This window comes from Pygocentrus nattereri, chromosome 7 (assembly GCF_015220715.1).
Source record: "Pygocentrus nattereri isolate fPygNat1 chromosome 7, fPygNat1.pri, whole genome shotgun sequence".
NCBI classification, from domain to species: domain Eukaryota; kingdom Metazoa; phylum Chordata; class Actinopteri; order Characiformes; family Serrasalmidae; genus Pygocentrus; species Pygocentrus nattereri.
In genome coordinates, this window is record NC_051217.1 from 4,294,290 (window position 1) to 4,312,500 (window position 18,211).

At 38.5% G+C, this 18,211-nt stretch overlaps 1 protein-coding gene across 1 annotated transcript in view; it reads left to right on the forward strand.

Moving 5' to 3' along the window:
* Positions 1-12,916, forward strand: part of swap70b (switching B cell complex subunit SWAP70b) — a 38,003-nt gene extending 25,087 nt beyond the window's left edge. The window contains exons 8-12 of the mRNA XM_017690747.2: positions 3,086-3,193; positions 7,079-7,245; positions 8,574-8,772; positions 9,178-9,274; positions 11,930-12,916. Coding sequence (XP_017546236.1) covers positions 3,086-3,193; positions 7,079-7,245; positions 8,574-8,772; positions 9,178-9,274; positions 11,930-12,048 — 690 coding nt within the window. The 3' untranslated portion in view covers positions 12,049-12,916. The remainder of the gene's footprint in view (positions 1-3,085; positions 3,194-7,078; positions 7,246-8,573; positions 8,773-9,177; positions 9,275-11,929) is intronic.
* The last annotated feature ends 5,295 nt before the right edge of the window (positions 12,917-18,211 follow it).

Here is an 18,211-nt window from a genome sequence, read left to right on the forward strand (position 1 = left end):
TTAGTAACTTTGTTACTTTTTGATGTAAGAAAACATTCTTAACTTTCAATGCAAGTTAATTCAATAAGTTAATTCATTCTGTCTTTGGACTGTTTGTCTTTATTGGCCCTGTAGTTTTAAAACAATGTCAAAGTTGCCAACATTGCAGGCAGCTGGCATTTTGAGGGGGAGAAAAAAAAATGTAATTAAAAAATAACTTACAAGGGTTAAAATTGGCAAATGTAGTAGCATCCATACTAAATGGTCTTCAAGTTTGTTGTAGTTTTTGCGCTGACTCAACAAAATGAGCTCATGTCTGCTGACTGTAATAAACAAACTTTTCACTATCTGGATCTGAATCACACTGGCTTGTGTAGAGCACTTGCATTATTAAATGTCTCACAATGTGGAGTGGAGTACCACTGTGCTACTGTGCACACAGCCTGAAATGGTAACAATCACTGAACTTACTATGACAAGTTGTCTTTGTGTGACCCCAGTGTGCCTGAGCTGGAGCGTGAATGGAGAACAATCTGCCATTGATGAGTCACTGCACACCCTACGTAGCCCTTACACAGAGCAGGACAATAAGAGCGCCAGGAGATAGCTAACTTCGCTCGTTCCGGTCCTGTGGAGCTCATGCTGAGACACTTCACACCGCAGGGCTGCCAATGGCACTCACACTTCCAATTATACTCTAACACGTGCGAGTGAATAAGAAGCGAGAAAGTGATTACATCCGCATTAAGACCGAAGCACTTTTCTCAAATAAGGGAAAGTGAGTCAGTTTTATTGTTGTAGTGAAAGAGAGAGGACATTGTGATTATGGTGGCTTTATGTTTAGAAGTCTGTCTTATTTACACTGCCTGGCAAACGCTGAAGTCGCCTTGTCGTACCTCAGATATTTAAAAAAGTATTCAGAATTTAATGGTTGAGATGTTTTGGTTGTTGTAAAGAAACATACAAACTCAATTTTACGGAAGTGGTGAAGGACCAGGGGTTGCAGTGTCTGCAATGCAAATATAATCATTTTATTTACTATCCAAAACCACCCATGAACTTTCTGAGTTTTAATATGTAATGTTGATATACTGAAATAGTGGTAAAAAATAGTTTTGTTTGGGGGTTACTGTGCCTCACATCACCCAGGATGTGCATGGATTTTAATAAATATTTTAAAAAATTTTCTCAAAACTATTGTAAAACAACGTGTCAGGAATTCGGGTGTACACAGTGTGTTCTTATCTATTTCTTGTAATAAATTTCTGTGAGGGAGCTTTTAGAGGTGGATGTCTGGTTACCATGACCACCACTGTGAACAATTGTGAGACAATTCTGAGAGGTGTTGATGACTGAGTATGTCACACTAATAGTGACTTTGTTTACATCTTAATCATTTCAGAATTTTTCCAAACTTTTTAAAGATATAGACAATGTGGTTTGTGCAATGTTTAATGAATAGTAGAAAGAAAGAGTAGTAGTGGAGATGCTTGATGTGGATTTGTGAGTGAGGTGTTTGTCTTTTTTTCAGTCATGAAAACGCAGAGTCAGCCCAGCAGCAAGGTCTCTGTGTAAATGAGTCTCTTTCAGGTTTACGTGTGTTTGGTTTACTGAGAAGTCCTGCAGAGTTAAAGTTCATTGCTGGCTAAGGTCTCTGATGCATGCTGCTTTATTACCATCCTGTTTTCCTTTGCTCGCTGCTAATGATCATCACCGCTGTGCTGTGTGCTCAGTAAAGGTCTTATGATCATCTCTGAGGAGCAACCTGGACCGTTGTCTTCTTTAATAGCCAATGCTGTTAAAATGTCGACTTCCTTTAGGAATGCTTAAAGACGATAAGTGTAGTAATGCAAATGTAGTAGCATTTTCAAAATACTGTGAAGTAGTCACGTATGTTTGGCTGTACACTGAAATACAGTGCATTGAAGATGAACAGATGTAATAGAGCAGGGCAGAATGTGGCCTTTTGTTTTGTGGTTGTTTTTGTATTTTGTGTGGTTGTTTTTTTTTCCTGTGCACATCTTTGTATTGTACTCGTACCAAATAGTGTGTTTAAAGTAGGGCCACCATAACTAATGCCATAGACAATAAGTAACGTTTTTGGCAATTAAGTTTATTCATTATTGAACACTCATTTCATTGTGGGACGGAGAACATTTGAAAAGATGACAGAGGCTATAGCTGTGGAAAGTGGTGCATGACATTTTTTAAAGTACAGGAGCACTTTACATTGAAGTCTCCTCAGAAAAATGGCTGAATGGCAGAGTTTAAGACTGGCTTTACACAATGAAACTTAGTTGCATGTTATGAGTTGCATGTAATGTTATTTCTGCTTCATGTAACAGTTAAATTAATCAATGTAAAAAAAAAAGTGGATTATTCCACTACTTAGGTACAGTATATTAGCAGTGCATATTTGATACACTGTGGTGTTGTATGCATTGTGGTGGCACTTGATGCCTCGCTCATCCACTGATCTGCTGAAATTGATTGTTTGAATTTGTCATGCCACATAATCACATGATGTGTTACCAGTGTTTTAACCCATTTTAGCCATCAGATAGCTTGTTTCATGAAATTGAGAGTTGCAGCTGAGTTTCAAGTAAATTGCAGAAAACTTTACATTTTGCAACTCAAATAAACCTTCGTTTCATGACGTTACAAGCAACTAAAGTTGCATGTAAGTTTCACCGTGTAAGCCAGTCTGAAAGGAGCTGAATGGCAGAGGAGTGTTGCAATGCTTTTAGAACAAACAGAATACTTTTGTACACCCTTTATTGCCTAAGCTGTCAACAAGAATGGCAGTAGGGAAACGTTGCATCAAGATTTCTCAGTTGTGACCCAAAAGGCATGTGTGCTGTTTTGTGTCCAATGAAAATATTGAATTTAGAAGAAAATAGAAAATATTGCATAGCAATGGCAGACCAAGAGATGCAACCCAACAGAGAAGCCTCTTGCTAAAATGGAAAAACAACCAGACTGTGTATTTTGTTCTTATGAATTTATAGCATAAATGTTCCTTTTCTTTTAAGAAAGTTGTGTGTGAAATGATAATAAAATAGCATGGTAGTCATTATCTCTCATTATCCCTCATGTCATTGGCCAGAAACTGGAGGAGGCAGCAGCTAATTCAGCAGAGGAGGAGCGCAGACGTCTGCAGACCCAGAACGAGCTGGAGGACCTTTACAGAGCTGAAATGGAGAAAGAGAAAATGGTATTCATTCCTTGTTACACTCGCATGCTGCTGAATGGAAGTGAGGTGTATTACAATACAAGAAGCCATGCAGTACAGTGATTTTACCACTGTTTACCATTGTACTGCTGGTAGGCAGTACAATATGATAAAATCACCAAAGATCAATAAATAATGTAGTTTATTAATAATAATCACAAACATTTGTTCTGCATTGTAGTTAACAGTTTTATATTTCTGCATATCGATCAGAATTCACTTGATTATTTTACAGCGGCTTTGAGTGTGGCTTGGTGGCTGTAATGGCATTTTTTCACTGGAGCTGTGATACAGTTACTTCTCCATGATCACAAATTTTATTGTCACTTCCACTGTCAAGTGACCTGCATCTCACCTAGGTACCTGTGCTGAATTAGGTTCCCTTTGCTGGAGTACCGAGCTTATGAAATGTATGGATGGAGCTACTTATGGTGCAAACCGCAGATCAAACACAATCATCACAGAAAGAGTCAAAGGTGTCAATGGTGTCAGATGACTGTTATTTTAAAAAAAAAAGCCACTAGACTGACTGACTGACTGTTTTGTGACTCTACACATCGAACCAAATGTAGAGTAAAAGGTAAACCAGACCTTGAAGTTCCTCCACTGTTGATACTGTTGTTTGTGTTTACTGTTAACACTAAATTATGTACGTAATCATGTGACCACACCAGCTAAAGTGAGCTCCATGTGCTTCCACTGTTCTGTTATGTGATGGAAAGCAGACACAGGTACTCCGGCGGGGTACAGACAGTTCTGGGTATGGATTTGTAACTGTACCGTGTTGTACCGTACTGTCCGGTGGAAGGATGCCACAAGATTAATACTGGAACAGATCGTGCATTCACTTCTGTCTTTTTGAGGCTGTTTTCTGGCTAGAGTCTAGTTTTGCTTTATAGTACTTTTTAGGGTGGAAATTTCCCATTACAAATGTCCCTTCTGAGTCTAGCACAAGCCTTAGTCTGTGGTTAGTAAACCAGCTCTTTGAATGACATCACATCCTCATTGGGAGAGATGCACCAATGAGAGGTTTGGTGACTTAAGCCCATTTCATCCGTATTTGTAACATTTTAGGAAGTTCGTTTTAGTGGAACTTCTGTTTTGTGCTGTTATTCTCTAAATGTGGAAGCACGCACTCAAATGTAGACATGGTTATACACTATAATTCACACACACACACACACACACACACACACACAAACATTCATAGTGCAGTTCATAAGTAATTGGACAGTGAAACAGTTTCACTTGGTTAGCACTGCATGTAAGCTCATTTTATTTGAAAGGAAAATCTAAGAGGTTGAAGTGCAGAATATTAGAGGGCATTTACATCTTCACTGGGTGGATCATGGGAAGCAGACTCTTTTATACATAGTTATGGCTGGTTTATACTTCTGCAAAAGTACACATAAGTATGTGGAAGCATATCATTTAAGTGTAGGCTTAGGCCGCCAAGGCCATGATGTGCACAAAATCTCAACTACACATCGTGCAAATCTGCAGAGCCCGTGCGAAAGCACTGAGGACAGAATGGGACCCAAACTATACTCAACCCGAGCCAGACGTTTTTTAAAGATTAGATTTCAGTGTGGGGAGAGAATCAGACTGTTGGCTGCTTGCAAGTGCGGATCTAGAAAATAATAGATCGCCAAAGCTATGGAAGTTGAAGAAAGGAATGGTCAGTAGCCCAACTGAAGAAGACCAGAGAGTATAAGAGGGTTTTGGGGAGAAGGAGATCAGACAGATAAGAAGGAGCAAGATTGTTGGGAGATTTATATATAAGCAGGAGAATTTTGAAATGTATTTGGCACTTTGTGAAAAGCTGTTGGAGATTTTGTAGAATGGATGCAATGTGATGTATGACCGAGCATGAATATTAAGATGAACAGCAGAGTTCTGGACTATCTGGAGCTTGTGAAGAGAAGAAGAAGCAATGCCAGCAAGAAATGTTGCAGTAGTCCATATAGCTAGAGAGGAAAGCATTAATAAGAGGTTCAGTTTTAAGAACAGACCTGACATGGGCAGAGGGGAATGGGACATGGTTACATTGTCAATGAGGAAAGTAAGAGAACTATTTTGAGGTTTGATCTAGAGCCAATACTTAGACTGAGCAAGTTATGTTCTTTTGATTTCTGATATGCATGTTTCCAAATCACTAAGGGGTAGATTTTTGATGTATTTAGTCCTAAGATAAATATGGAAGGCATCTGTATAACAGTGAAAATCCAACGTGAAGCAATGTATATGTCAGAGAGGGAGTATGTAACTAATGAACGAGAAAGGTCGAAGCACTGAACCTTGTAGAACTCCTTCTACGAGTTAAGCAAGATATAAACTAGCCCAGGGCAGAGCAGAGCCATGAATGGCCAGTTCATGTGGGCTTGACAGGAGGATTGAACGACTTACCATGTGAAAAGCTGCGCTTAAATAGTACAAGGATGCTAAGTGCATCAGCATCTGCAGACACAAGAAAATCATTAATGCAGTTTCAGTGCTGTGGAATGGATGGAATCCTGACTGTCAAGGTTCGAAGAGATTGCTGGTTTCTAAGTAAACTTGAAGTTAATTGGCAACAGCTCGTTCAAGAACTTATGACAAGACTAGAAGATTAGAGATGGTACAGTAGTTAGTAAAATTTAATGGGTCTAGGTCCAAAAAACCAAGATGGGTCTAGGTTTTTTAAAGAATATCTGCAGCAGTCTTCTAGACAGAGGGAATCTAGTTGAGGAGTGATTGATTAACAAGAGTTGTGTAATGAGGGTCCGGGCTTGGTAGCCAAGCTTTAGTGAAGGTTGTAGGAAGGGGATCAAGGGAGCAGCTGGTGGTTTTACAAGTAGTAATGATATTAGCAATGAAAGAAGAATCAGCATCATTAAAAGCAGAAAGAGAGGAAGAGTTGCACTCTACAGGATGGGTGGTCAAAGTGTGAAAAGAGAAGATATTTTTAGTGTTAGAGGCCACTAAAGAGTTGTTGATTTTAACTTATAGTTCAGATGAAGCAGCTGCAGTACTTCAAGGGGTTTAAATATATTGGTGACTGAAGTAAAACACATGGTGGAACTTTGTATTGGCGCTGTTGATGAGACTGGAAAGATTGGTCAATTAAACGGTGCATAAAGTATCTCTTTATGCAGATGTATGCTGCTTATAAGCCTTTAAGCCTTTTTAGCAGACAACCAACCTGCTTCATAGCGCATAATAACAGAGCAAAAATTGTATTGATTTTAACATACCCAATATTTTGTATTTGTCTCTGATTTATTTATTTTGATGTGTTATCCTGATGAAGGAATTAACATCTCTTTGGTTCTCATACTGACAGCCAACCAAAGCAGATTCAGAGTGACGCATCTAGCATCAACTTTAGATATTTTGCTAGATCTCTAATGATGCAGTGGCATACAACCAGCCGAGAAACCACAGAGCAGCCTGCTGTCCAAATGCTAAATTTCTTGAAATAGGGTGGTGTATGAATATGTAGTGGTATATGAATGTAGGGCTGTGTATTCGCTAATTTTCATTACCAGCTCTTTTTTTTTAAATTACAACCTGGAAGTCGTTAAGATTAAGTAAGAAATGACCATTGTGTGTTAGAAGTGGGTATTTACAGACTGCAACAGATTACAGGTGAATCAAACACCGGCATTTCAGATATCCAGTAACCAGTCTAGATTTTGCAGCAACAATCCTTATTGGCTCATTGCTGCTGATATGACTGACTAATTAGTTTGTTGAATTTTAGTTAGTGTTGAATTTTAGAATTACTAGTTACTAATTACTAATTACTAATTAGTATTGAAGTAATTTAGTCGATACCATAAAAGCATTGAATTTTGATACCTAGTTGTATGTGTGTGTTTGTCTCAGGTGCGGCTGCAGATGGAGGAGCAGGTGGCGCAGAAGTCCAGTGAGCTGGAGCAGTATTTGCAGCGTGTACGGGAGTTGGAGGATATGTACCATCGCCTGGAGGAGGCACTAGAGGATGAGAGGCAGGCCAGGCAGGATGAAGAAACCGTGCGAAAACTGCAGGCCAGGTACTCACACACTCACACATGCACTGCATGCATTGACTTATTCAATGACTGACAGACTTGTGTGTCTGTCAGTCAGTCTTTTAAGTAAAAAAGTAAGGAAAGTACATAATTATTTGCATAGCAGTTCTAAAACAACCATCAGTGCTATACAGCCGTGAGACCCTGAACAGGGTTATAGAACAGTTGTGGATTCCTGAGAGTTTTCAGAGGCTTTTGATCACTGTTTAAGCAGAATGCTTCATCAGAAAAAGTCCCACCTCTTTGATATGAATCAAAACCTAGAGATAGAAATCAACACGGGCATGTCAGGGGAACATGGGCTTTTAAATTATACCAGGCATTGTAATTACAGTGTTGAAAATACTAAAAATAAGAATCCTTAGAAATAGAAGTATGAATCAGCACCTCCCCTACTGAGACAGTCAATAAGCACAGTGATGATTAATATATGAAATCTGACCCCTTCTTTTCTTCAGAATAGTAAAATGAACTATTCACAGTCGTCTTTCAAGGGGCACAGGGATATATTAAACTATATTAAATTGAAAAAAGGAATAAAAGTAAAATGACTCGTAAAAAGCAACCGCAAATAAAAGTAATTTTACTAGCAGATATTCTAACGTTCATTTCCTTTCTTTATGAGTGAAAACACGCTTTCAGTTTTGATTTGAACAGGAAGGGAGAATGTATATGTTTATGTCGATAGGTAGGTTATTTTAAAGTCTTGTATAGACTAAGGCACTAAGGTCCTAAGGCAGACCATGCAGTCATTTCTGATGGAGGGAGAAGTGAAAGACACTCAAAGGATTAGAGGTGCTATGGTTGTTGGCTGTAACGTGCGGTTCCTGTTCCCTGTGTGACCCCACACAGGCCTGCTTTCTTCCTGTCTTTGTGCTGACCTGTTACCAGCTCAGCACTTTAAAACACTCAGTGTGCACTCTTTTTTTTCTTTGTAGGTCTGCAAATATGTGTATACTTACTCTAGTGATTTATAAATCTCAAAAATATTTTGCGATCAACTCAACCCACATAACATTGATACTGACATCTGGGTTACACAAAGAAGCCTCCCCCCCAAAAAAAAGTATATTCAGTTGGTGTACAGTGATGCAGTATTACTCTAATATATTGGAAAAGCGAAAAAGCCTTCATACTCTTCACTGGTAGCAGCTGTTTACAATGTTTTTAATTCTTTACCAACTCCTCGTTTATAACTGACCTGACTAAGTTCATTCAGCCTACAGACTTTTGTGGGAACCTGTTGGATATGACCAAAGCTGCACTAAAACTCTGCAGAATATTCACCAGGAGTCTGTTGTTTGGTGCAGACTACTGGAGGAGGAGGCAGCAAAGCATTCTGAGCTGGAGCAGATCCACTTGAGGCAGCAGCAGGCCATATCGCAGACGCAGGCCGAGAAGGAGGAGCTGGAGCGAGAGCGGCTGGCTAAGGAGGATGCCCTGCGTTCTGCCATGCAGCAGCTGCAACAGCTGGAGATCGAGAGACAGGAGGCGCTGGAGCAGTATGAGGTACTGCACACACACACACACACACACACACACACACACATATATATATATATATATATATATATATATATATATATATATATATATATATATACTTGGATATGTGCATATGTTATTCAGCTCTTCAGCTCTTCTCCAGCATTCAACAGCAGAGCACGTTTTGTCATGCTTTGGATCAGTGGTTCCCAGTTCTGATCCTGGAGTACCCTCTGTCCTACATGTTTTAGTGTTTTCCTGCTCTAACATCCTCACTTCAACTCTGGACAGGTTGGTTCGGGTGTGCTGGAGCAGGAAAACCTTCATTTTTGGTTCAGAACGCCCAATATAGCAGCACAGTTAGAGAAGTTGTAGAGAAATGTCTGACTACATCAACACTGATTCTGTGCATGTATTTTTCCTGGACAGGAAGTCATGAAGAAACTAAAGGATGCTGCGAATAACACAAAGAGCTGGAAGGACAAAGTGGCACGTCATGAGGGACTAATCCGTCTTATACAGCCTGGTAATGACCTCGCAACTCTCTTACACTGGGTGTGCCTTACTATGCAGCATGCATTCTTCGTTGCAACTTTCTTCTCTACAGTTTATGTACACTACCATTCAAAAGTTTGGAATATGTTGACATAATAATTATATGTATATATGTATTATATGTATATATGACATAATAATTGCTGTTATTTTATTCCATAATGGCTTGTTCAGTCTAGACTGACATACTATGAGCTAGACACCAAAGGTATTCCTGTATGAGGTATTCTGCATGTTACTTACATTATAACTAGATTTGCAATATAATGCAGCGGTCTGATTCATTTAGAATCATTTACAGACCTGTCATTCTGGACACATCTTAATTTTTTCAGTTTTTATAGCTTAGTACTGAGTAGTTAAAACATATGAAGTTGTAGAGTATTAGCATCATATTAGGATAATTCTCATCCCTTAAAAGTAGTATTGTTGGCAGTACTGTTAATGTAATTGTACCCTTTTCAGGTGTTTGTAGTTTATTTAAAATAGAACTACATATGATTATTGTAAACATAGAAAGAAATACCATGACTGAGTTAAAAAGAGAGAAAAAACACTAAAATAAGATGCCTGTGCTCAGCTATAAGTCACCCTGAAAGGCCTTAAATAATCAATTTAAACTATTTAAATGTAAAAGTCTTTCCATACTCTTTCAGTGTAATGAGAGAGGCACAGCTCCTGTCCTGGAGTGCCAGTGTCCAGCACAGTTTGGAGCTTTCCCTACTCAAACACACCCACTAAACTGTGCTGGATGCCTGCCCTCCAGGACAGGAGTTGAGCACCTCTGGTCTACTGCATTGTTTCTCACCCTAGTCTTTGGGGTCCATCACAAAGTTCCACATTTGTGCAACAACTTTGTCCAAAAATGTGGAACTGTCAGGCAGGACATGGCAAAGAAACACTACTATAATAAATGTTACAACAATTACTGCTTGACGTATTTGCAGATCTTTCCAGTTCAGCCATGATTGGCTGTACACCAGGGCTGCTCAGTCCTGCCCCTGGAGATTTAGCATCCTGCTAAGTTTAGCTCCTACCCTAATCTAACACACTTGCTCCAGGTAATGAAGGCCTTCACGGTCATCCGATTATTACGGCCAGGTGTGTTGGTTCTGAACTATCCAGGGTGGCGGATCTGCATCCAGGATTGAGCACTCCTGCTATACACCATTGTATCACCAAAAGGAGGGAAAAGAACAAGAGAAATGACAAGAATCAAGTAGCTAGAGAAGGGATTAGTAACTTTTCTGTATGGTGAAGATGGCCTTCAAATGCAGCAATATGAATGATAATTCAGTTAAGAGTAAGCCAGGCAATGTTGATGAGGGAATATATTCATATATATTGACGTTCCCCATCCATTCTTCTGTCTTGATCAGATTTTTGTTTAACAGAGAATATCCCATTTTTTAAAAAGTGCATTAGAAATGCTACTTTTACACTTCCAAATAAATTTAGGCTTGTACTTTGACTACTCAAGTAAAACACAGTGTAATTTAATACTCAGAGTCAAAGGGTTTTATTCCAAAATGCATTATAGATCACTTGGCTTTACACCTACAAGAAATAATAATAATAATAATACATTTTATTTAGTAATGGCGCCTTTCAAAGCACTCAAGGACACCTTACAACGGTTAAAAGAAGAATGGTAGAGTATAAAAGAGGATAAAAAAACAAAAAACAAATAAACAGATAAACAAAATCAACATACATTCAAATACTTTCAACCAGACGAGAAACAAGACAAACAGAGAAAAGTGAAGATGAGGAATCAGGAGTATGCAAGTGTGAATAGATGGGTTTTAAGCCGAGATTTGAAGGTAGTTAGACAATCAATATTGCGAATTTGGGTAGGAAGGGTGTTCCAGAGAGACGGGGCAGAGTGGCTGAAAGCTCTAGCTCCCACGGTGGACAAGCGGACTGGAGGGAGAGTGAGCTGGCCAGCTGACGAGGATCGGAGGGTGCGAGCAGGACTGTATGTCTTAAGGAGATCAGAAATATAAGAGGGAGCAAGTCCATGTAGAGCTTTGAATGTAGTTAGTAAGATTTTATACTGGATCCGGTAGTTGACAGGGAGCCAGTGGAGCTCTTTAAGGACAGGGGTGATATGTTCGGTTACAGGCGACCTGGAGATGATCCTAGCTGCTGAATTTTGAACTAACTGGAGTTTATGTAAGTGTTTCTGAGGTAAGCCGAAAAGAATAGAATTACAGTAGTCTAGTCTCGATGTTACTAATGCATGGACCAGAATAGCTGTGCAGGATTGGCTGAGGAATGGACGCAGTCTGTTAATGTTCCTAAGATGGAAGTAGGCTGAGCGTGTGATATTGGAAATGTGTGTTTTGAAGGAGAGATGACTATCAAGAACAACTCCCAGACTTGTAACCTGGGAGGACGGAGAGACAGTGGAATGATCAAATATCAGTGCTATATTATGATTAACACCATCTCTATTAAATATGAAAAAAAGGGTTTTCCATTATAATTCAGCTGTTACTCTTCTCAAAAACCCATCCTACCCACAGTCCCACAGTTGTTTCAAATGGATGCACATAATCTGTTTACTTCCATCACCTCTGAATGCTGGAATATTTATGCCTGTTGTTTTTCATGTATTATTCAGGCTCAAAAGGCCCTCAGAAGATCACTAACTGGGGCCCTGCGGCCTTCACCGAGACAGAGCTGAGCCTAAGAGAGAAAGACTGGCAGGAGAGGAAAAACAGGCCCACTCAGACCCAGTGAGGCTCCGTTAGTGTTGTTCCAGTGCTAACGCAGTGCTGATCCAAGTTGTCTGTACATATAACCACTACTGAAGTGGATACACTGCCTTTGTGGGCTCCGTGTCTGATTCCACTCAAAGGGACCTATGAGACGGCCTTTGTGACTGCATAGTAGAGTCTAACTTCAAGCTATCTGTTCTCATTCCAGTCATACTGTAACATTCCAGGGCATTATGTCACTATTGTGGCTACATTGAAGGGATTTTATACATTTGAATTTTTTTTAAGTACTACACTCTATATGAATGTTGATTTAGATGCATTTTCTGCCAAAGTGATGAAAATATTGCCAGTGGTGTTTGTTCAGTCTAAACGTAAAAACTTAATTGACCAAGTAATGTTAAATTAAACATCTCAAAGGAAGTATCTAACCTATAACCTATGATTTAGAATGACTGTAACAGTAGAATGTGGGTTCCAGCAACTACATTTTAAATACAGTAAAGTATTACTTAAAATATAAAGCAGTGAATGAAATAGTTTTGAACATGTTATGTAGACTTTTCTTTTTGTACTTTTGTATAGAGTAACATTTTAACTGGATTTATACAAAACACAACAGTGTAGATGCAAATCTTGTTCATGGAGACACAACTGCAGTATTAATCTGTTACAACACCAGAGTGGTCTCCGTAACCAAATTGTCTTGTTACAAGATATTGACATTTTCAAGATGTTTCAGTCATGAGCAGGATGGTGTCTGCATCAAACTAACAGTATGGTATCTGGGCTTGAGATCATTTTTGTTGAAGAACATTTAATAAAAGTACAGATCAACTTTATGTATGCTTATTTATGGTTAGATGCCATAAAGAAACAGCTTAAACTTCTGGCTTATTCTTGTATTCTTATTCTTAAAATATTAATGTTTATTAATAAAATGTTCATTCTTGTCTGATTTTTCATTGGTGTGCAGTGACATACTAATTACATTATTGCTACAGTAATGTAGTCCAGTCTTTTAGTTCTGTTAATAACAGAACATTTTATTTTGTCTTATTACACAGTTAGTGTTGCTTTTGGATTGCTTGCTGTAGCCATAGTGGAAACATTGGGTGGGTCCTGTGGCAGTGACATTTTCTAGGACAGTCATGAAGGGTTTGTGTCACCTTCTGCAAAAACTAACTAAAACTAAGACTAGTTACTAAAAATAATTGGGAAAAATGTAGAATTGTCATTTTTGTGTTTATAAACACAAAACAGAGGTAATTCACAGCAGAAAGTGTCAGTGGAGGGAAGAATAAAACTGGAAACTGCTAAACAGAGAAAATGGAAGCTATAGTAAAAGTAAAGGATTGCAAGTTTAAGTAGTCTATATATTCGTAATGTAATAAAATTCTATAGAAAGTGTCTTCATGGACACTTTGTGGCTCTGCAACTAAATAATTCTGATGTAGTCATCCTTGTGCCTGGTCAAGTAGCAGGTTTAGTGGTTGGTGGGTCACTTTAAGTATATTTTGTATGTTTGTTTTTAACATTTATAGATGTTTTATAAATGTTTTAAAGACCCAACACAGTTGCTGTATCATATCTGCCCAAATTGAAGATTTTATCAAATGAATTGGCAAGTCTTGTGACCGGTCCTATGACAGGTTGAGTCACGGGTTAAAGTAGCAGGTGGCAAGTTGAATCACAGGTTAAATGAGGGTGAGTCACAGGCTGAATGGTTAGTAAGTGGCAGGACCAGTGGCAGGCCTTGGGGTCCAAACAACTCCTAAACCACAAACACCATCTACATTACCACAAGTTGTATGAGAGCCTGAGACAGAGGCCTGTGCTGTCAAGGATCAACAAACTCAGGCTCCTATAGTTTGGCAAACGTTGATGGATCAACATGTGACTTACCTGCCACTCAGCCTGCCACAGGCCCTGCCACTTACCATCCTTCCTAGCAGGTTGAGTGGCTGGTAAGTGGCAGGTCCTGTAGCAGACTGAGTGGCTAGTAAGTGGCTTGCTAAAGGACCTGCCACTTAATTAATTAATTAATCAATTAATTAATTAATTTCTACAATTCACCCATCCTCCTCACTGTTTGTGGGGTCAGTATAGACATATGTCCTCTTCCTGGCAGATTCTTAACACCTCCAGTTGCTCATGATTAACAGGGGTGCCAATATTTGTGGAGAGCACTGTACATATATAAAGCACAAACTAAACTCAAGTGAGCCATCACCTCACCTTCTGGCTAAAAGAGCATCTGGCAAAGATGAAGACATTCTCATTCTAATCAAATCTGCAAGCAAAAAGGAAACGATGGAGCATGAATTTTATTGACTGGCATATTTTCATTGCATAATATGAATACATTGTGTATTGTAACATATACAATTGATTTGGTTTGCCTGTAATATTTTTGTTTCAAAGTACTGGAGGATACGTTACTTTAGAGATATTAGAGGAATGGCCATTCTGAATATGACAAACTGCACTGTAAAGAATATCACTCTAAACACTCTTAACTTCTAGGCTAAGAAATGTACAGTTTCTGATAGATAGTTCCGGGCTCACTGACTGACCAGCATTCAAAATTCAGCCGTTGTAAAATACTTGTTACACACATCTATGACCACCTCACAACAATGTTGTATTAATGCACCTTAAAAACTGTTATGCTGGGAATAGACCATTGTGCTGTTTGCATGGATCATTGAGGTTAGAGACAGAGGAGGGAACTAGGGGAGGGCAGTATGGCAAAAATATACCACAATATTTAAATACATATACATACACATTATGTATCACAATATTTTGACACATCGACATAATGCACTTGCTGTGCCACAGATGTCAATACATTTCAGAGAAGCACACTTTATCACGATGACAGATGCCTATGTTTTGGTTAGATCTGCTCTGAGTGCGAGGGGAAAAAGAATCCCAGTTAGTGAGAACATATCAGTCTGCTGGCTTCATATATCTTAACACGCCACCACTTCTGGTCCACCCTCGGACCGCCCAGATTATTGTCCTGTGCACAAGGTCTAACTACTTTTTAATCTGTTCAAACAGATTTTAAATGTATAAACTTTTATTTGCCTTAAACTCAGACAATTATTACAAACAATCGAGAGAACAAATAACTAATGACCAGGCCTCATATAAAACGATTTGGTGAAAATGGTGCTGAAACTGTGCATTGGTTACATCTGTATATCCGGCCTTATTTATGATATCATTGTTGATTTACTAAACTAATTTACAAAGGATGATGAAAGAAAGAAAAAAAGAAAAAGAAGTTGCACTGTGAGTGGAAATGAGTGATGAAAAGTGTCTAATTCTCTGCCTAACCGCCTGGAAAACACTGAGCAAAAAGCAAGTTGGCTGCTATCAGTGGGCCGACAGTGGCCCATGATCCTCTTGCTATCTGGCATGTGTGCCATCCTTAGCTTGATGCTAACACAACATGTGTAAGAACACCCCACAGTGTCAAAATCACAGTAATGATGGAACTAAACTCTATGGTGCCAGTATGGTAGAGAACTCCAGGGGTTTTGTCTGCTCTCAAGTACATGAGTACATGTACTGCCACTAGGTGTCTCCACAAGTCAGAGAACAGACAGCTGTACTCACATCTTTTCAGTATGTGATTAATATGAATATAAAGTCGTTAACATTCGTACACTGAACGCCCTGATGTTATTTGTACTTAAATAATCAAGTTATAAATACTTACTTTCTTGCAGTTTGTTATTAACACCTAATCCAGCTTAGTTGTTTGTGCTGTCTGGTTGAAAATTATTTTAGTGATTAGAATAAAAAAATTAAATAAAATAGTAGCAGAGTGAGGAGTGAAGGTACCCATAATTCCAAACAAGTTCGCTGATTTGTGTTTATTAGATCTTGTTTTTCCTAAAGATGTTGTTTTCAGACAAACAATACATTACATAGAGCTTAAAGGCAAATTAGGACGCTCTTTTCATGTTTTAGATGTCCCAACCATGAATGTGTTCAGTGTTTCTACTTACCTGTCAGTTTGGTTGTCACAAAACAATTTCAATTCAGTAGTTTTTCTCAAAGCTGTTGTTAGAGTATGAAACTATGAGGAGTTTTCTTTTACATTTCAGCTTGTGTTCATTACAATTATGTCAAGGCCATGAAAATTCAAACATTAAATAATGATGTCGTTCCTTAAACTTAAAAGTTTCTGCAACATCATAGTTTGTGTGACGTTCATTTATACTTTGTTAAACTCAAAAGTTTGAACGTTTTTAACTCAATGTATAAGAGAACTTAAAAAACTTAGTTGAACTTCATTTGAGACGTTACTTTTAATATCTTGACTAAACTTGGTTCATTAGGGTTAACAGTGCAGAATTCAACGTTAAGGCTTTAGTTCTGCTACTTTAGAATTACTGAGCTAATGTTATACAGGATGGAGTAAAAAAATAAATGAATACATATTAAACTTTTAGCCCCCTGGAGAAAAGATTTCGTAATTCACTTATGTCTGCCGAAGTGAATAGCTTCATGTGTAGCCAAGCATTAAAGAATTAGTCAGTGACATATCTGACAAACTGTACAAGGCACGTGCATTTATGAACAGCTGTTGTTCTTGGAATTCTTCTGGAAATCCTGGAATTTTTTTTTCCCTCCATAATTTTGAATAGCTCACTTGAGAATTGCTCTGAATCCACGATTTACAGCTTCTATTGCTGACTCCATTACAGTGTAAAAAAATAAAGGATGATAACGTAGGGTTGGTGTGCACGCATGAATAAATGTGTTACTGATCAGGCCAGACTGTTAACAGTTGGCCATCTCACACCACACCATTGTACGCCAAGGACACGATGACTGGGTTCCTCTTACACTCAAAGTTTCCGTAAATTCTTCCTGTCTATCAGAGACTAAAAATGCTCATAATCTAAATATAATCAACGCACAAATTTAGACTGGGGACCTTGGGGAGCAAATACAGAATGTGAGGTTAATTTCTCAGTCATCAGATAACATGAGGAAATTGAATTAGATGTTTAGACTGATCAAATAGCTGCAGTTTAGCTCATACACAGCATGGAATGACAAAAATTAGGCTTTGGCCTGAGCTTAAATGCCATTACCTAAGTTGCCCAAAGGTGATGTAATATTTAGACACAAATCTGAGTTATGTTGAGGCACAAATGTAAGAATGCATGTGGTTTTACTAATAAAGCATAGGGATCAAATCATTTTCCATTTCCTCATCACAAACACATTTCCAAACACAGCCAAACAGGCCTTATTTTTTATCTGCATCAGTTATTGAACACATCTCTATTTGGCTGTGCTGTAATGTGGCCAGCGTACCTATGTTCTAGTTAAAGGTAACTCAAAGGCCTGACCTGTTGTTGCCCCATGAGTGTGAATGTACAGTACAGCAGGTCAAGCGGTACAGTGGTACGGCACAGTAGGTCAAGCTCTTATCCGCAGAGACTAGGGAATGCACTTCAGTGCAGACTTGAGCTGTACTTCACTAAGAGGTCTGCATTTTAAATGAAAGTTTTCCTTATATAACTGAACACACTACAATTTAATGTGCTATTCTAACATCAATCCTTGTTATGGAGTAGGTATAGAATCATATGCAAAGGTTTGAACGTCACTGGTTGAATTACATGTTTTATTAATTATCTAAGTGAAAATAAGTTAACATATCCTCTGCAGAGAACACCCATAAATGGCATCTTCTGCTAATTTTAGTGCACAGTTTATCAATTTAACAATCTATGTATTTGCTGAGTTTAACATATCTGAAATATAACACTTAGACTATAAACTATGCCATGACTTTTGCACATGCTGCTTTTCATGTTGTATTTTCTAATATGTTAAATACAACAAATGAACAGTGATTGTAATTGTTAAAAAAAAAAGTCATTTGATCAGGTGCGACCCTTTGGATACAACTGTATCCTGCCCACGTCCTATTACTATTATTAGGGAGCTTTGGAAATTGAGCTAAATGGCTAAAAATGTTAATTAAATATGCTATTATTATATTATATGAAATTATATTTTACCCGTGACCCTGACGGAGAAGCGGCTTGGAAAATGGATGGATGGAAATTATATTTTATATGTTATATGTCGCCCTGCGATGGACTGGCGACCCATCCAGGGTGTATCCTGCCTTCCGCCCGAAGACT